General features: G+C 34.3%; 1 protein-coding gene across 2 annotated transcripts in view; it reads right to left on the bottom strand.

The window, feature by feature from the left end:
- LOC111147814 (karyopherin subunit alpha 5) overlaps positions 1-21,089 on the bottom strand; it is a 48,473-nt gene that overhangs the window by 10,916 nt on the left and 16,468 nt on the right. For both annotated transcript variants that reach the window (XM_022504061.1, XM_022504062.1), the window contains exons 8-10: positions 14,665-14,764; positions 4,139-4,302; positions 2,096-2,174 (exon numbers count right to left, since the gene is read on the bottom strand). In XM_022504061.1, the coding sequence (XP_022359769.1) occupies positions 2,096-2,174; positions 4,139-4,302; positions 14,665-14,764 (343 nt within the window). The remainder of the gene's footprint in view (positions 1-2,095; positions 2,175-4,138; positions 4,303-14,664; positions 14,765-21,089) is intronic.

Here is a 21,089-nt window from a genome sequence, read left to right as displayed (position 1 = left end):
AACAAACAAACAAAAAAAACATTTTCAAAGTACCTGACCTCAGAATAGGTAAGAAACCTCAACGTACAGAATAAGTCAATTTTTTCATTAAACTTTTTTTACTTTTCTGCTTTTCTTTCAGAACATACTAAAGAAGTATGCTCCGAGCAGAGAAAGACAATTATATGGTTTTACTTGTATGTGGAACATAAGGAATAGCATGGAGGACATTAGGAGAAGGAAGGGAAAGATGGAGGGGATTTTGGAAATCAGAGCGGGAGATGAACCATGAGAGACTATGGACTCCTCTGGGAAACAAACTGAGGGTTTCAGAGGGGAGGGAAGTGGGGGGAATGGGTTAGCCTGGTGATGGGCACGGACTACATGGAGCACTGGGTGTTAAACACAAACAATGAATCATGGAACACTACATCAAAAACTAATGATGTACTATTTGGTAATGAACAAAACATAATAAAATTTTTAAAAATGTAAATTAAAGTGAAAGTAAAAAATTAAAATACTTTGTTTTTAAAAAAAATAAAATAAAATTTCAAACATAGGGAGTGCCTGGGTGACACAGTTGGTTAGGGATCCAAAACCAAGGTTTTGGTTCAGGTCAAAATCTCAGGATTGTGGAGATTGGGTCCCAAGTTTGGCTCCACGCTCCGTGAAGAGTGTGCTTGTCCCTCTTCCTCCCGCTCTGTCCCTACCTTCACTGCTAATGTGTGCTCTCTCTCTTAAATAAATAAATAAAATCTTAAAAAAAAAAAAAAAAGGAAGTATGTTCTACTTTGTTCCTTTACATCTTTATACTCTTCCTTCCACAGCATAATTAATTATGTTCCTATTTTCAGAATACCCACAATGACTTACATTAAATTTACTTGGTGAAGAATGTATGAAGCAGTGTACCAAAATTCTGCTGTAAAGTGTTATGTTTAGAAGGGCATTCTCATTTAAAGAGCTATTTTAAATCAATAACTATCAATTACTAAGGATCAACTGTTTAATAACTAATATACCTAAATAGGACTTGAAAAGATTAAACCTGAAAGGTAACATGTAAATTAAAATAAAGTTTAAGTTATGGTGGCAAACAAAGGAAAATCTAATGTGTTACAGAGTTTCAGTTCCTATCTTCAAGAAAGATTGCTCCAGATCTAAAGTCAATTGTGATCACACCATTTCTGGTATCTCACTATTTTCCAAAAGACAGAAGGACAGACACACAAACACACACATAGTTACAAATCTGGAAAGTATTTCCTTGCTATCTTTCCTTCCATTCTCATAATCTAGGTCTTCAATCTGCTATAAAAGGCCCTCCTATTTCCAACCAACCCCATGCTTAAACTATAATCAATCACCCTTTCACTAACAGGTCCTTCTCCAGTCAAGCTTAATGACTCTTAAATACAACTCACACGGGGCACCTGGGTGGATCAGTGGGTTAAGCCTCTGCCTTCAGCTCAGGTCATGATCTCAGAGTCCTGGGACCAAGCCCGGCATCCAGCTCTCTGCTCAGCAGGGAGCCTGCTTCCTCCTCTCTCTCTGCCTGCCTCTTTGCCTACTTGTGATCTCTGTCAAATGAATAAAATCTTTAAAAAAAAAAATACAACTCAAACATGTCTGCTTCTACACCTATGTTCACATAAATCTCTTCTGGTTTACTTAAGTTCTTCCCCAACTTAAGGATATAGCTTTAATTACAACTTCTTTATGGAATCTACAAAGATTTCTCAGCACAGTGATTTCTTTTTTAAAGTTCTATAGCATTTACTGACCAATCAGTTCTCAAGAAACATACACTGATAGGTAATTTGCTTTGCTTTAATATATATTTTCTCCTCAATTTTATTTTAAATCCCTCAAGAGCCAACCTACAATCTTGTACTTCTTTGTATCGATATAGATCTAGGACAGTGCTTTCACATATAGCTATTCAAGGCTGATCACTTATTATCAAGAATATGCTCACTGTCACATTATAGATGCTTATATAATTATGGTAATACTGAAGTCTTGATTAATATGTTACCAAGTCGTATGAAACTAAATAAATTTCTTAAAATCCATTATCTCAACAATTTATCATATTAAAGTCTGAACTCACCTGTGTTTGAATATCATCACCAGTCACAATATTACCAACTGCTCTTAATGCAGGTGATACAACTTTATAATCATTATGCCTAAAAATAATAAAAACATGAACTCACATACTATGCAAGAGTTAAAATTTACAAAAGAATTGCAAAAATAATACAAAATAGTCCTATATATCTTTACCCAGAGATCCTGCTCAAGTTTCACTAATTATGCCAGTAATAACTTCTGTAATAAAGAATCTAATCCAGGCTTATGTATTATACCCAGTTGTTATGTCTCTAGTCTCTTCTAATTAAAAAGTTTCTATTTTTTCCTTTATTTCATGATCTTGGCATTTATAATAATCATAAAGCAATTATAGGTTTTGTCCAACGTTTCCTCATGATTAAGATACAAATGATATACTCTTAGTTAGGATATCACAAATGCAACCATCTTTTCAATACATAGGATAGCATCTGATACCTGTTTTGTCAACAACAGTGGCACTGAATTCCAGTCACTTAAAATGGTGTGTCAGATTTCTCCACTTCAATATTACTGTTTTTCCCTTTATAATTAGTATTTTTGAGAGGATATACTTTTAGACTATGTTAAATCCCATTCCTTATGCCACTTTCACCAATGACTACTTTCACCACCTCTTGATGTGTATTGTCTGAATAATCAATATTGTTGCCAATGATAATTCTGTAATAATACCATCATTCCAACTACATGCTTTTCAGTCTATCTATTGATCTACCTACTTATTTTAGTGGGGCTCGTGAATTCCTATTTTATTCAATGCTATAACATATTATTATAATTTATTTTAATGCTCAAATCATCTGAAGCTTGGAAGTTGGAACAGCAGGAGTCCCTGCAAGCGGGTTTGTGTGTTCTTTTGATAGTTCTTCACTCTTTAAGCACTTACTACTTTCCGGGTTCATCTTATTTTTTCTCAATCCCAGCCCTAGAATCAGCCATTTATCCAAGAATTTTGGTTCCTGTTAATGAAGAGTAGCATTTAAAAACCAAGACCTGGTGTGTTCAGCTTTTTAGAATAGATGTGTCACTACTCCCACGCCCTTTAAGAGGACACACACACACACACACATTTATTTCTACATCTATCTCTTTATGTTGAAAGCCATGAGTTCACATTCTCCAGTTCTAATCTAATACCACAAGATTATTCTGGCTTTCCTCCTTTCCATATTTGTATCTCCATTCTCTTAGAATAAGAAACTGGCTTCTGATCCAGCTAGGCTGTTATCCATCATGTGTTGCTCCAGCCTGCTTGTTATTCTGCTCTAGTGGGTGCCATCCTCAAGCCTGAGCCCTAATCCCCCCATTGGACCTGCCTGCCTACCCTTCTCAGATGTTGTCTTTGGAGTAGAGCCACAACCCCTTCTCAGACCTCTCTTCTTTGTGCCATCTGCTTCATTTGAGCCTACCTAACGGCTTTTTGACAAAAAGAAGTCGTATAATAAGTCTTTTTAAAGAAAAAGATAAAGAAACTATCATTTTAAAATAAATTCTCTTACAAGTTTTTAACTTCTTTTATAAAAAAATCTGTTCTTTTTAAAGAAGGTAGCAATAATAGTCTAGCAAGTAAAATTACTAAAACAAGTGAAATACTAAATGGGACTTTTACAGGAATTAGTTACTGTAGTGAACAATTATAGTTACTGTAATGAACAATTAACTAGATTACTGGTTCTGTACAAGCAGATACCAAGTTCTATACTTCATTAATAATATGTTGTACAATACTCTAGGAGCTAATGGGCATTCCATATATACCTGTTGAATTAAGTCCCTGCCAGTCTTATAAAAAGATTAAAACCAGTGAAATACATTCACAAAATGATAGTTCCAGCTAAGGATGGGATACAAATTTAAGAAGGTCAACTCTTCACATTATAGCTGTTCTGAAAAATGAGGCTGATGGCTTTTCAATACTTCCTGAAGATAGTCACTTTTAAGATCTTTATAAGGCCATTACTCTAACTGCTAAATTTAATACACAATCATACAATTATTAATCATAAATTATAGTTACATCAAAAGTTCCACCAATCTTCGACAGACTCCAGAATCAATGACTGCTTGAATTTTATCATTGGGTCCATCAGAAAGATAAGAAAGGGCCCAGCATACATCTGCTAATACATCTGGGTCACTGCTAAACAACAATCGTGACAAGACATTTAAGCAAGGTGAAACCTGGAAGAAAAGAAAAGAGCCAATATTTAACAATTTTCTCTGTTTACGACCAAATTTCTTTAGGAAAAATACAGAAACCCATTTTAAAATAAAAGTTCAATGCTATAAAAATGCCGGAAAAATTGAAATGTTCTATTGTCTTAAAAAATAATGATCATATATGAGAACATGGAACTGATTGTTTCCAATTAATCTTTTTTTAAAAAGATTTATTTATTTTAGAGAGAGACAGCACAAATGAGCTGGGGGAGGGAAAGAGAGAGAAAGGGAAGGGAAGCAGACTCCCCACAGAGCAGGGAGCTCAATGCAGGGCTTGATCCCAGGACCCTGAGATTATGATCTGACCTGAAACCAAGAACTGGACGCTTAACCGACTGAGCCACCCAGGAGCCCCTCCAATTAATCTTACATTAGATATGTGTAATTTAAAACTTTTAAGAGTAACGAAATACATGTTTGAGATCCCTATTTTTAAATCACACACATAACATACCCAAAAAAGGCATACCAAAATTAAGAGAAGTAAAAATGTTTTAGTTAACTAAAAATGTTTAATTTTTTAAGTATTTAATATGATCATGAAATATGATCTAACTAAAATAAACCTCACCCTACTTATTACATGTACATTACTAGAAACAAATCTAATAATCAGTTGAGGACTAAAGGTGTAGAAAATACAAAAAGAAATCTGAAAGGTTTTTAAATCAAAGTCACTAATAAACTGTACTTCTTAATGTACTGAAACCCTGAATTTTTAATTACAAAAAAGGAAAACCACATACATGACAAGAGATTTTAATCCCTCTAGCATTAATATTACAACTACTTAGTTGTGAAATGAGCATATCACTTCACCTCTCTGAGACTCAGTTTCCAAATCTGTGACATAAAGTCTGAATTAGAGAATTCTATGATCCTTCCTTTCTCAAACCGGACAGTCCTAGATTCACTAGCTGTATGACCATGGGCAAATTATCTAACATTTCTGAAACACAATTTCTTCATTTACAAAACAGGGATAAAACAATATTGTTAAATTACTAAGAATGCATGTAGCATCTTAGAATAGTATCTGACATATAGTAAGCACAGAGATATTAGCTCTTTTTATTGCCATGATCAGTATTGATTCTACTACAATCCTTAAAGTTTTTTTTATAGAGCTTTTTTTTTTTTTTAAGATTTTTATTTATTTATTTGACAGAGAGAGAGAAATGGCACAATCAGGGGGAGCAGCAGGCAGAGGCAGAGGATGAAGTATGGGATCATGACCTGAGCCAAAGTCAGATGCTTAACCAACTGAACTACCCAGCTGCCCCATGTTTTGTTTTGTTTTAAGATTTTATTTATTTCACAGAGATCACAAGTAGGCAGAGAAGCAGAGAGAGAGGAGGAAGTAGGCTCCCTGCTGAGCAGAGTCCAATGTGGGGCTTGATCCCAGAATCCTGGGATCATGATCTGTGCTGAAGGCAGAGCCACTGAGCCACCCAGGCACGCCCCCCCACTTTTTTTTTTTAACAGCAACCTAAAGTATACCTCAGATAAGAGCTGTATATGAAATTTAGATATACCACAAATAAAGAGTAATGACAGCTTTTTTAAGGTTCCAGTACTTAAGATAAATTTTCTCTTTACCTCTGCTTTAAAGATTGCCAGTACATAAACTATAACCTTCTAAAAATACTTATCTATCTTTTCCCTGGGACCTTCTGTCAGGATGACACTAGGGCCCATGAACAAAAAACAAAGTTCGCGTTTAAAAAAAAATTTTGTAATAGATGTGTTTGTAAGTTAATAAAACAAATCTGTACATTAGATCCTTTCCAAACAATCATGCTTTCACCCTTGTCAATGACCTCCTCCTTCCTTGAACAGAGAAATTTGAGAATCATTTTTTAAAGCACATATAAATTTTTGAGTTAAAAAATAAGCATACAGATCTGTATCTTTTTACTGATTTAAAAAATGAAGCACTACAGATTTCTAGTTTTAAGGGAGCAAAATAAAACCATTTTGACCACTGTCTTCTCAGAAACAAGGAAAAGAAGAAAGTGAAATATAAATCCCATTTCTAAGGAATACAGCAGACATCTGTAATCATGCCCACAATATATTGTGGACAGGATTATGAGAAGAGAAAGGGGATACCTCAATGCCTGGAGAGGGAACTACCAATAAGAAGAAAGCTAATTTAAAAAAAAAGAAGAAGAAGAAAGCTAATTTATCCTGCAACAATCACTTCAAAGAGCCTAAAGAATCAGAAGTGCCAGTTATCACAGAGGGCACAGAAGAGGAATGGTGCTAAAACAGAAAGAAACTTTAAAAGGTTAAATGAGAAACATGTTAGACTATAGGTAGGTGTCTAATATTCTTAATGCTACCAAAGACTAGAGGTTTATTTTAAGGAATTGAAAAATGAGAAGTGATTTAAGGAACTGAAAAATGAGAAGTGAACTATAGAAACTGAACTTTGGGGTATCAGATATACACGAGTTTGAAATAAAGCACGAGACCAGAAATTACAGATTAAGTAAAAGTTTACATACTGATGGATGAAAGCCTCTAGTCCTCTTCCAATGTCCAGCTTGCCCCTCTCTAGTAGTATTACCTATTTTAAACCTCAACCCAATCTATTTACTTTCCAGCAGAACACTGGAAAATCGGTCTCTGGAGAAACGAATGGTCTCAGAAAACACAGAAATTCTGAGTTCCTCATAGAAAACATGGTTTTGCTGCCCAATTACTCTATAATGAAGCCCAAGAAATGACGAATCTAAACACTCACCTCTCTATTTTTCATTTTAGCTTTTAGTATCTGCCTCCTAAGTATGTCCAGAGTGCCCGGGATCACCAGTTATGTGAGATTTCCCAGTAAAAAAGAGACTAAGACAAAGAAACCATAAGCAAAACAAAAACATACAGAGAAGCAGACACCAGAAAAAAGAAAACTTCAAAAAAATTATAAATCCTCAGGTAGATAATTTGCTGAGTCCATAAAAAAAGCTGTAACACCGATACAGAAAAATTCCATCTAAAGATGAGTAATCAGAGAACAAAAAAAATCCTTGAAAATGATTGTGAAAATAAAAATTTCAAGAAAATGTGAATGATAAAACTCAGAAAATCACAGAAAATTTATCAAAAAAAAAGTCTTAAGCCTTATTAATGTGAATTACAGTAAGTTTGGAATACATAAATAGTCAACGATTCCTAACTGATGAATTTATATTTTAGTGGAAGAAAGATTTTTTAAAAAATTAAATGTATAATACATTTTTTATAAAGATTTTATTTATTTGTTTGACAGACAGAGATCACAAGTAGGCAGAGAGGCAGGCAGAGAGAGAGGGGGAAGCAGGTTCCCTGCTGAGCAGAGAGCCCGATGCGGGGCTCGATCCCAGGACCCTGAGATCATGACCTGAGCCTAAGGCAGAGGCTTAACCAACTGAGCCACCCAGGCAGCCCATATAATACATTTTTAAAAACATGTATTATATTAAAAGTTACTAAGAAAAAAGTTAAGAGTAAAATGTGGAGGTCAGTGGCTGGGGTAGTAAGAGATTACATTATTATGCAGGGTAGTCGCAGTAGAGCTCATGGAAAAGGTAACTTATAAGCAAGCACTTACAGAAGATGAGGAAATTATGCAGATATTAAGCAGATATTAAGCATTAAGTTGTAGGCCAGTAGTTCTCAGAGTGTGGTCCATGGACCCCTGAAGGATTCTTGAAACCTTGGGGGAAGATGCCAGAACCATTTTCATAATTATACTAACACATAATTGGTCTTTTTCATTTTGTTGATATTTGCACTAAAGCTACAAAAGCAATGGTGGGTAAAACTCAGCATAAATCAAGGCAGTGATACCAAAATGTACCACAGATCTTTATATTCTTTATGTTCACAAACTTGCAAAGAGGCGGGGTGGGGGGATGATGCCTGTTTCATTTAAGAATTTACCTTGTAGAAGCAATAAAAAGTACTAATTTTATTAATTCTCTATTTTTGAATACATGTCTTTTGAAGACATTGTGAGATGTAATGGGAAATATGCATATACACACACACACACAAACACACATACATATAAAATACATTTTGAAAATATATTTACTGGCCTATTTGAGAACCAACTGCAGATATTATCATGGTACTTCACCCCTAAAACTTCAGCATGTGTCTCCTAAGAAAAATGGCATTTCTTTACATTCTTCTAAGACAATATAATTGTCACATCCAAAATTTTTTCATTGGTACAATAATATTTCTAAGGTCTAAAGCAAATTTAAATATTTTAAGCTAAGACTTAATTTTGATCCATGATCTAATCAGTAATTAAACATTGCATTTACTTGTTGTATCTCATTAGTACCTAAAAGTAAAGTCAGGTTTATTGAAGTAAAAATTACAGTAAAAATAATTCTTTTTAAGTGTACAGTTCTAGTGAGAGTTCCGACAAAGACATTCAGTTGTATAGCTACCACCCAATCACAAGACAGAACACTTCTATCAATCTCTGAAACTACCCTCCTGTCCCATTCAGGCAATCACTGATCTGATTTTGTTTCATAGTTTTGTCTTCCCCAAAATATTATATTAATGAAATCATACAAAACGTAGCATTTGTGTGTGGCTTCTTTCTTTAGCTTAATTCTTGTGAGATTCACTCACATTGCTGCATGTACAAAGGAAAAACCTTCTTCCTTTTTATTGTTGAATCACAGTCCACCTTATGAATGAAACACAATTTGTTTATCCATGTACCAGCTGATGTACGTTTGGGTTGTTTCCAATTTTTGGTGATTATGAATAAAGCTCTCATAAACATTTATGTACAGGTCTTTTTGTAGACATACTATGTCCTATTCCCTGGGTAAGTATACCATATTCCTAAATAGCACAATAGGAAACTGCCTTCTTACTAAAGTGTCTGTGCCATTCTACATTTTTACCATCAATGTTTAAGAACTTCAGTTGCTATCCATCTTGTCAGCACTTGGTATTATTAGCTTTTTAGATTTTAACCATTCTAATAGATGTCTGCCTTTACTGTTTTTTAATCTTTAATAGCTCCTCAGTCTATTTGTGTGCTTTCACACCACTGATACTCTTAAGAGTCCAGGACATTTATTTCACAAACCATTCTTCACTTCTGATTTGTCTTACTGTTACCTCATTATTAGATTGAAACTAAACATTTCTAGCCAGGGTGTTACATAGGTGATGAGGTGTTATTTTTAGTCATGTCCCATCTAAAGGGACATAATATCAGTTTTCCCTTCATTAGTAATGTTGAACTTAATCATTTGGTTAAGGTGATTAAAGAATTTTAATTCTCAACAGTAAATAAATTCTCAACAGTAAATTCTCAACAGTAAATAAAACTCCCTCCCATCTCCTTTGTAATTAATAAATATTCTGTAGGGCAATACTTCCAAACCACATCAATATTTTGTTCCCCAACAATCTTTCACCTAAATGTTTTAGAACTCATTGATGATTCCTGCCTAAATCACTTATTAGCATGGTGGTTAACCTTTCTAATATGAAGTCCTTCTACAAGTATTAACTGGGATCCTTCTGTAAAAAAGAGCTTTCTTTCCCCATTTTTAGTATTAGGATAGACTCACAGATTTTTTTTTTTTTTAAGATTTTATTTATTTATTTGTCAGAGAGAGAGAGAGTGTGCACACAAACAGGGGAAGTGGCATATAGAGGGAGAAGCAGGCTCCCCACTGAGCAAGGAGCCCCATGCAGGACTTGATCCCAGAACTCTGGGATCATGACCTGAGCTGAAGGCAGATGCTTAACCAACTGAGCTACCCAAGCTTCCCAGATTCTTTTTATTCAATATGTCCAAATTATTTCCTTTCCTTAATTCATCTTGATCCTCAAACAGTACCAAATTTGGCTAGAGGAACCCCTACCTGAATATACTTCGGAAGTACAGCCAACAGAATTTACTGATGGAGTGACTACAGAGAATGAGATAAAAGAGAAAGCAGGCAAAAAATGTTAAAGTACCTCATTTAATAATGGAAGATGGAAATTCTATTAACTGATATGAAAGACTGCTGGCATAGAAGGTTCTGGGGGAAAAGAACAGGAATTATATTTTAAATATGTTAAGTTTAAGATATCTATTAGATATCCAAATAAAGATGCTGAGTTTGGAGTCAAAAAGAACATCTGAGCCAACCAGTAGAATCTGAAAGTTGCTGGCATGTGGATGACATTTAAAGTCACAGAAAGGGAATATCAATAAGGAATTGAATGCAGATAAAGATAAGAAAAAGCCAAAACCACTCACTTTGTACTCTCAACCTAAGGAGGAAAAAGAGAAGAAGAGGAATTAATATATGAAACTGAGACAGAGCAATCATTGAGGTAGAAGGAAAACTTAAGAGAGAAGTGGCCTGAAAACAAAGTGAAAAAAAATTACGTAGGAAAAGGAAGTGATCGAATGCATCATATGAAGGCAATAGATCACATAAGATGAAGACTGAGAAATCAATGTGATGTAGCAAGTCATTTAAGACGAGGTCTAAACATTCGCCCCTGGATTTCACAATGTGAAGACACATGTGCAGTTAGTGAAAGCAGACTCAGTGTAGTCACTGAGGGAAAATTCCGACTGAAGAAGCTTCAACAAGAATGAAAGGAGAGAGAGGAGACAATGAGACTAGACAAATGAGGAATTTTACTATAAAAGAAAGCAAAGAAATGGATGGCAATAAACATGGAAGCTAATAAGGCTTTCAGGGACTAAGAAAAGATTTAATATGAGAGAAATAACAGTATATTTTTATAGTATTGAGAATGATGTAGGAGAGAGTAAAATAAATTACTAATGTTGGAGAGGAAAGGAGTGATGGACCTGGAGCGATGACCCTGAAAAGGGAAAACAGAAAGCTATGTTGTGTTCAAACAGATGAATTAACTTTATAAAGCAGCATGGCTAAAGTAACCAACAATGACAGGAATGTATAATGGTACAAATGACAAGATGGCAAATGTAGTGATGGTAGTAATCTATGGAAGTTCTCTTCAATTTTCTCAGTGAAGAAGCAGGGTCGTAAGTTGAGAATAAGGAAGGAGAAAGAAGTAGAGGTAGGACGGAAGAGAAAATAAGAAACAGTCTCCTAGTTGAGAAATCCTATTTTTTTTTTGGCTAGCTGTTAAAATATCTATTTGCCATTATAAATGTGAATTGGCCTGAAATTCAGATAACCACATAGCTTCTCAAGATTCATATAACTTCTCAAAGTCCTTAATGCTCCATTAGATGTCTCATAAAGGCAATCATTTTTAAAAAGGAAGCTTAGAAAACTGTGTTTTAGACTATCAGTTTTCTGAATTATAACTTTTATAAATTTCAGTATCTTTCATAAAAGCAAATTCTTCAGGAAAAGCATCTCTATGAGAAAAACTTTTTAAAAATGAGTCCTTTGGGGCACCTGGGTGGCTCAGCAGGTTAAAGCCTCTGCCTTTGGCTCAGGTCATGAACCCAGGGTCCTGGGATAGAGCCCTGCATCTGGCTCTCTGCTCAGCAGGGAGCCTGCTTCCCCCCAACCCCCCCACCTGCCTCGCTGCCTACTTGTGATCTCTCTGTCAAATAAATAAATAAAATCTTAAAAAAAAACCCTCTAAAAAGCATGTAATATAATTAGAACACTAAAAGATCTCAAAGTTTAAACAATGCCTTAAAAAAATGCAATACTGGGGTGCCTGGGTGGCTCAGTGGGTTAAGCCTCTGCCTTTGGCTCAGGTCGTGATCTCAGGGTCCTGGGATTGAGCCCCGCATTGGAGTCTCTGCTCAACGGGGAGCCTGCTTCCCTGTCTCTCTCTGACTGCCTCTCTGCCTTCTTGTGATCTCTCTCTCTCTCTCATATAAATAAATAAAATCTTTTTTTTTAAAAATGTGTTAAGCAGAAAAAAAGGAACAATGAAGTATGGCATTTTAAACTAATTATATATTTACAACTATTATCACATAATTATTATTTTAACATACACACATACAGATGCATGCTATTTTAAAAGCAAAGGGGAAAAAACCTCCAAACTCTTAAAAGGACTTTGTATTTTAAAGAAAGAAATTTCAAATGAAAAGCAATGCATAAACCAAAGTTCACTGGGTAAAAACTCAATAAAAATATAGTTATCCCATACCATTTTTTAAGAGGTAAAATAAAGGGAAAAATGAAGAGGGAGATATTGGAGTGGTAGACAAACCATGAGAGACTATAGACTCCTCTGGGAAACAAACGAGAGGTTTCAGAAGGGAGGGAGGTGGGGGGTATATGTGAGCCTGATGATGGGTATTAAGGAGGGTACGGACTGCATGAATCACTGGGTGTTATACGCAAACAATGAATCACAGAACACTACATCAAAAACCAATGATGTACTGTATGGCGATTAAGATGACACAGTAAAAATAAATAAATAAATAAATAAAAGGTAAAATAGATTACTATGATTGCTAAAACCATGAATATATATACAATTAGCAAGCCAATTCTATATATGCAAGTCTAAACCTACAAATAGCTGGTGAAGGATTCACCATCATCAGTTGAATTAACCCTTATTACCTCCTCAGACAAAATATGAACATTTTCTTTCCTTTCAATTTTATAATAATCATTGCCAAATGATGTTTTTATATATAATATTTTAAAATGTCATTGAAGGGTACTGTGTACCACATAAATAATCTTTTCCTTGTATTATACCCAGGTCAAATACTCATACCTTGTCCTTCTACTATTAAAGTTAAAATTATAAAAAATCCTTTTAATCTAACTAAGGCCACTGGTGCAACATTATTTCATAACTTCCTTCCTTGGGGAGTTGTGGTATATAGTTTACTCAAAACTTTTCTAAGATACATATCTATTAAACCAAATTTCTGATTAAAATAATAATTTTGGGGGTGCCTGGGTAACTCAGTAAGTTAAACACCTGACTCTTGATTTTGGCTCAGGTCATGATTTCATGGGTCATGAGATCAAGCCCTGCATGGGTGGGGAGTGGGAGGTCCCTGATCAACGGGGATCTGCTTGAGATTCTCTCCCTCTGCCTCTTTCCCCACATGCATGTGTGCCTTTTCTATTCTCTCTCTCAAAGAAATACAAATCTTTAAAAAAAAAAAAAAAACAAACTTATTTTTAGCATACTTTATAATACTTTAAACTAGCTTCTTAGTTATGTTATGTACTTGTCAATAAACATGGAATAGAATAGGCATAGATGGTTACAGAAACATTTTATGAACTATGATTAAACCCATACATGCTACGGGGTATGGGAAAAGATCAATAGATTGATGGGGGCTCCTGGTGGCTCAGTTTTTAAGTGTCTGACTTCAACTCAGGTCATGATTCCAGGGTCCTGGGATCAAGCCCTGAGTCAGGCTCAGTGGGAAGCCTGCTTCTCTCTCTCCCATTCTCCCTGCTTGTGTCCCATCTCTCACTGTGTCTCCGTCAAATAAATAAATAAAATCTTAAAAAAAAAAAAAGGTCAATAGATGATAATACCAATGAGATTTTAAAGTCATGTTGGTGGTTCAGATGAAATGTGGCTAAAATCATGCATTTTTCAAACTGAAATGGTAAAAGTATAAATGAGAAGGCATACCAACTCATGCATCATATTTTTCAATTAGGAATTTATTATTTTTTGCCTCCAGCAACTTTTAAATCCTCACCAGATTTTGAGCACTTCTTTAGTGCTATGATCAGTATTTCCCTTTCATTCCTAGATACTGAATTAGAAAGAAGTATGATGATAGCCCAGAAATTTACCTACATTCTATCTTTTTAACATCTTATTGGTTAAGAAAATAGAACTAGGTTAGAAATTTATTAATAATCTATTCTTTTAGCAGCAGAATATGAGCAGACGGGGGAACAGATATTCTAAACAGATAAAAAGTACACTGGGAAAGCACAAGCCCCTGTGGACTAATTACTTTTCCAATTTTACAACTTATAGGACTAATAGCTTTTCCAATTTTACAACTAATGAATTACCTTAACCTTTTTGGAGGCTTCAATTTCGCTTATAGGAAATAAATGAGAAGAACTAGATTAGAAGATTTCTAAAGTCAACACTAACATACATAAACATCAAGTGACACTGTTTGCTAAGAGGCAATCACGACCTAAAGTAACGGTAGAAGGGAAACTTCCTTTCTATTGTATATTCTCTAGACTTTGAGTATGTGCAAATATTGTATAGTCAATAAATAATTACTAAAAAACCATAAAGTTCCTTCAATCTCTAAAAGTCTATTATAAGGAGACTCAAAAGTTTACATACATAGATTCCTTAATTTGTATATTTTACTCATACCTTACTAAAGTTTGGAGGAGGGTTTTTGCCTCTACATAAATTTGAGAGGGCCCATACAGCATTTCTGGTTGTTGTAAGTCTGTTTGAATTTGTTAATAACCTGCCAAAAAAAAAAAAAAAAAAAAAAAAAAAAAACAGAAAAGAAAAAGAAAAAAGAAAATTGTCACTTTACATTCATTTCTTCTCTTTAGCTATTTTATATCATAAAATGTAAAAATTCTCAATATATTTATAACACAGTCAATGTGGTAAAGTAGGAAAAGGTAATTTAAAAAAATTATATATATATATATTTTATTTTTAAAATTCTGAATCTATGATCTCAATGGATCCTTACAAGACACAAAACATGTCCAAAATAAAGGGGGTCATGGAAAACTGATTTGTTTATTTCTATATACTTTATTTTTTTAAACCTTGACAGATTTATTGTTTTTAAGTCACAATATAAAGTAACAGATAATACAATTTTGAATATGAAATCTTTACACTGGGACTTCTGAGGAGCAGAAAAGGGAATGGATTAAAGTCTTATCAAAAGTAGCCTAAGCATTACAAATTAAGGCCAAATTATCTTAGTTAAAAAAAAGAAAAGATACAAAACATTGGGTTTGGTGCTTAATTAAAATTATTTGCTATATTTTAAAAAGAATATTATATTACATTGTTTTAAACGATGAAAATAATACATTTCAGGAAGTAAAGAATACAGGGTCAAACCGAATGAAGATCAGCTACTGAGAAGAGGTGTTTGTTTTGAACAGATTGTCAGTATTTTCGATCTGCAACCTATTACAAGTATGGAGAAACTAGGTTTAAAAAAAAATCCCTATTCTGTAGTGAACGTGGCAAAAATGGCGGAGATGGTAACTCTGGCAGCCTGTCAGCACCCCAGAAACAACCAAAAAAACCTTGTAAACTTTGTCAGAGTCGACTTTATCAGAACTCTCGAAGATAGCCAATAGTTTATAGTAACCAAGAAAACTTTTAACTAGGAAAGGGCTGTGATGTGGTAGGAGAGATTTCAGGCAGTATAATTTACCCTTGGCCAACTCCCCCCTAAGTCTGGCAGCAGTCTTAAAGAAGAAAGCTAGAATTCCTACTGTGGGTTCCTGGTTCCAAAAAGGAGCTAAGGACACTTGTTTCCAAGGAATTGTGTTTGTCTGTTTTGATTTGTGTGGGTGCTGTCTGATGGACTAATGCAAGGGGCCTGCCTTTGTTTTGTCTAACTGGGAACTCTTTCATTAAGATCAACAGATAAATTCTTAATAAAAACCATGAAGAAAAGAAGGCAATGAGATTATATTTAAACTGCTAAAAGCAAAAGCTGTCACTTAATATTTCTATATCCTACAAAACTATCCTTCAAAATATCAAAGAGAAAGCAAAAGATTCCTAGAACAAAAGCAGAAAAACTCATCACCAGTAGATCTGCTTTACAAGAGCAACTGAAAGGAATCCTTTCAGGTAAAGTGAAAGGACAATAAACAATAACTCAAAACCAGAAGAAAAAGAATACCACCAAAAATAACTATACAGATAAATCTAAAGGTGGTAATTTTGATTTGTAATTTTCTTTTTTTCTCTATGATTTAAACAACATACATAAAGCCATAATTATAAATCTATCTTAACTGGCATACAATGTATAATGTTATTTTTGACAATAACTTAAAGGTGGTAGAACAGAGATGTACAGGACCAGAGTTTTTCCATAATATTGCAACTAAACTGGTATTAATTCAAACAAGATTACTGTAAGTTTAAGATGTTAACTGTACTCCCTGGACTAATCATTAAGAAAGTTAACTAAAAAATATACAGAAAAGGAAATGAGAAGGTAATCAATACCATATCTTACCCCAAAAAATCAAACACAAAAGAAGGCAATAAGGAATTAAGAAATGAAAAAGATATAAAACACAGGAAACAACAAAATGGTGGAAGTCTTTCCTTGTATTTATACTGAATGTGAATGGATCAAATTCTTGGATTAAAAGGCAGGGACTGGCAGAATACATTTTTAAAAACCCCTAGATAAACAAACAACAATCGACGAGCCATCTATACTATACTCTACATGACACTTCACTATTTTTTTAAAGATTTATTTACTTTAGAGAGAGGGAAGAGAGCATGTGCAAGAGCAAGGGAGGTGTGGAGGGGAGAAGGAAAGAATCTCAAGCAGACTCCATGCTGAGCACAGAGCCCCAGGTGGGACTCAATCTCAGAACCCATGAGATCATGACCTGAACTGAAACCAGTAGTCAGACACTTAAACAACTGAGCCACCCAGGAGCCCCTACAAGATACTCACATTAGATTTGAAGACAAATAGGCTGAAAGTGAAATGATGGAAAATGATATTCCATGCAAATAATAACCCATAGTTATACTAATATCAGACAAATAGACTTCAAGTCAAAAATTATTTTAAAAGATGAAGAGGACATTATATATTGATAAAAAAGTCAACCCATCATGAAGCTCTAACACTCATAAACTTAGAAGACATAACAACATAGCAAAATACACAAAGCAAAAACTGACAGACCTGAAGGGAGAAATACACAGTTATACAATCATATTTAGAAACTTCAGTACATTGTTTTCAGTAATGGATAGAACACCTAGATAGAAGATCAGTAAGAAAAAAAGAGGACTTCAATAACATGATAAACCAAGTAAACATAAAAGACACCTATACAACATTCAACTCAGCAACAGCAGAATATATATTCTTCTCAATTGCACATTAAACATTTTCCAGGATATACTGTATATTAGATGATAGAGCAAATCTGATATATTTTTAAAAGACTGAAGTCACAAGAAGTATCTTCTCTGTCCACAGTGAAACTAAAAATCACTAATAGAAGAAAAACTGGAAAATTCAATATGCAGAAATTTTAAAAAACATACTCTTAAGCAATCAATGGGTAAAAACAAAAAACAAAATGAGAAAATATTTTAAAATAAATGAGAATAAAATCAAACATACTTAAACTTAATGGGATACCGTGAAAGCAATGCTCAGAGAAAATTTTATAGCTATAAATACCTGCATTAAAGAAAGAAGATCTCAAGTCAATTGCCTAAACTTCCACCTTAAGAAACTACATAAATCAGAGCAAACTAAACCCAAAGCTAGCAGAAGGAAGGAAATAATAAAGAGCATAAGAGTAAATGAAATGAAATAAAGAGCAGAAAAATACTAGAGAAAATGAACTACACCAAAAGTTGATTCTTTGGGGAAAAAAATCAACAAAGTTAACACCTTTACCTAGACTGATAAAGGAAAAAAGACTCAAAATTAAGAATGGAAGTGGGGAGGGGCAGGTGCCTGGGTGACTCGGTTGAGCATCTGACTCTTGATTTTGGCAGAATTGAGCCCCTCATTGGGCCCTGCATTCAGTCTGCTTGTCCATTGCCCTCTGTTCCCCCTCTCCCCCACCGGAATAAGCACAGGTACACGTGTATGTACACTTTCTCAAATGAATAAAATCTAAAAAAAAAAAAAAAATCTTAAAAAAAATTAAAAGATGTGGGGCTATTACTACTGATATTTCAGAAATAAGAATATAAGTATAAAAGAATACTATGGGGGTGCCTGGGTGACTCATTCAGTTCAGTTAAGTATATGGCTTCAGCTCAGATCATGATCCCAGCGTCCTAGAATCAAGTCCCACATCAGGCTCCCTGTTCAGCAGAGAAGTCTGCCTCTCCCTCTCCATCTGCCTCTCCCCCACTCATGCTCCCTTCTTGCTCTCTGAAATAAATAAATAGAATCTTAAAAAAAAGTACTATGAGCAGGAGTAAACCAACAAATTGAATTACCCAGAAGAAATGAACAATTAGGGACGCCTGGGTGGCTCAGTTGGTTAAGCAGCTGCCTTCGGCTCAGGTCATGATCCCAGCGTCCTGGGATGGAGTCCCACATTGGGCTCCTTGCTCAGCAGGGAGCCTGCTTCTCCCTCTGCCTCTGCCTGCCATTCTGTCTGCCTGTGCTTGCTCTCTCTCCCTCTCTCTCTCTCTGACAAATAAATAAAATCTTAAAAAAAAAAAAAAGAAATGAACAATTAGAAATTATATATAAACTACCAAAATGATTCAAGAAGAAATAGAAAATCTAAATAGGCCTATAAGGATTAAAGATATTGATCAGTAATCAAAAACCTCATAATAAAGAAGAGTCCAGCACAAGATGGCTTCACTGGTGAATTCTACCAAATACAAGAAGAACTGAATCTTTCTTAAACTCTCCTGAGAAATAGAAGAGAACATTTCCTAACCTGTTTTATGAGCCAGCACTACCCTAACACCAAAGCCAAAGACATCACAAGTATAGACCAGTATTTCTAATAAATACACATGCAAAAATCTTCAACAGAATTCTAAGAAACTGAATCCAGCAATGGTTGTATACTATAACCTAATGGAATTTACCTAGGAAGGCAAAGATAGTTCAATGTACAAATAATAAATAATATACATTAACAGAATGAAGGTGGAAAAATGTGTGATCCTGTCAATTGATACAGAAAAAGCATTTAACAGAACCCAACACTCTTTCATAATGAAAACACTCAACAAACTAGGAAAAGGAGCAAACTACCTCAACATGATAAGAACATTTATGAAAAATCCACAGCTAACAACATACTCAATGGTGAAAGTGAAACCTTTTACTCAAATCAGAAACAAGATGCAGATATCTGCTTTTCCCTGTTATGCAACACTATACTAGAAGCTCTAGCTAGAGCAATTAGGCAAGAAAAAGAAATAAAGATATCCAAATTAGAAAGCAATAACTGAAACTATTACTATTCACAGATGACATAATTTTATATAGAGAAATTTAAGAAAATCCACAATGAAACCCTATTAGTGCTAATGAATGAATTCAACAAAGGTGCAGGCTACAAGATTAAAACACAAAAAGCAATTGTATGTCTATACACTACCACTGAACAAGTAAAAAAAAATTTCATCTAAAATAGTGTCAAAAAGAATAAAATACTTAGGAATAAATTAACCAATTCTGTACATTGAAAACTAAATCATATGGAATAGCAAGGAGCCCTGAATCGGTAAAACAATCTTTTTCTTTAAAGATTTATTTATTTGAGAGAGAGAAAGAGAAAGCATGCACGAGCAGGGGGAGGGGCAAAGGAAGAGGGCAAGGGCGAGAGAGGGAGAGAATATCAAGCAGACTCCCACTGAGCACAGAGCCTGATGTGGGGCTTGATCTCACAACTCATTAGATCATGACCTGAGCTGAAATCAAGAGTCAGACACTTAACTGACTGAGCAACTCAGGTACCCCTAAATAGCTAAAACAATCTTGACCAAAAACAAAAACAAAAACAAACAAAAACACTGAAGGACTCACATGTTCTGATTTTAAAATTTATCACAAAGCTACTCTAACCAAAACAATATGGTACCACTCAATGAGTAAAGAATACTCTCTTCAACAAATTATGCTGTGATAAGTGAATGCCCTTGCATCATATAAAAAATTAACTCAAAATGCATCAAAGCTGTAAATATAAGAGCTAAGACTATAAGACTCTTTGAAGAAAACATAAGGACAAATATTCATGACTTTTGATTTGGCAACAGTTTCTCAAATACAACACCAAAAGAATAAGCAACAAAAGGAAAAAAAATATACAAACTGGATTTCATCAAAATTAAAAACTTTGTGACTCAATGGACATTATCAAGAGTGAAAACAACCCAGAAAATGCAAAAAAAAAAAAAATCTGTAAATCATTAGTCTGATAAGAATGTATTCAGAATATATGAAGAATTTTTACAACATAGCAACAAAAGATAAGTAACTGAATTAAAAATTATTCAAAAGACTTAACAGACATTTCTCAGAAGAAGATATAGATATAGTCAACAAACCCATGAAAAGATGTTCAATGCAAATCAAAGCAAAATGAGATACCATCTCACACCTACGAGGGTGGCTTAAATCAGAATAACAAGTGCTGGTGAGAACATGGAGAAACTGAAACTCTCATACACTGCTGATGGGAATGTAAAATGCTGCTGCTGCTATGGAAAACAGTTCCTAAAAAGTCAAAGATAGAGTTAGCATATGACCCAGCAATTCTCTTCATAGGTATATACCTAAAAAGAATTAAAAGCTATTTAAACAAAATCCTGTACATGAATGTTCAGAGGAATACTATTTAATCAACAGGGAGAAAATAAATGACCATCAACTGATGAGTGGGTGCACAAAATGTGGTACATCCATACAAGAGAATGTTATTCTGCTATAAAAATAAGAAGTACTGATACATGTTATACTATGGATGAACCTTGAAAACAATATGCTAAGTGAAAGAAGCCAGATATGAAAAGTCATACAATGTATGATTCCATTTATATGAAATATCCAGAATAGG

The sequence above is a fragment of the Enhydra lutris genome, unplaced genomic scaffold (assembly GCF_002288905.1).
Source record: "Enhydra lutris kenyoni isolate GAN:26980312 unplaced genomic scaffold, ASM228890v2 scaffoldscaffold17, whole genome shotgun sequence".
Taxonomy (NCBI): domain Eukaryota; kingdom Metazoa; phylum Chordata; class Mammalia; order Carnivora; family Mustelidae; genus Enhydra; species Enhydra lutris.
This window is presented reverse-complemented; position numbering and strand designations above follow the sequence as displayed.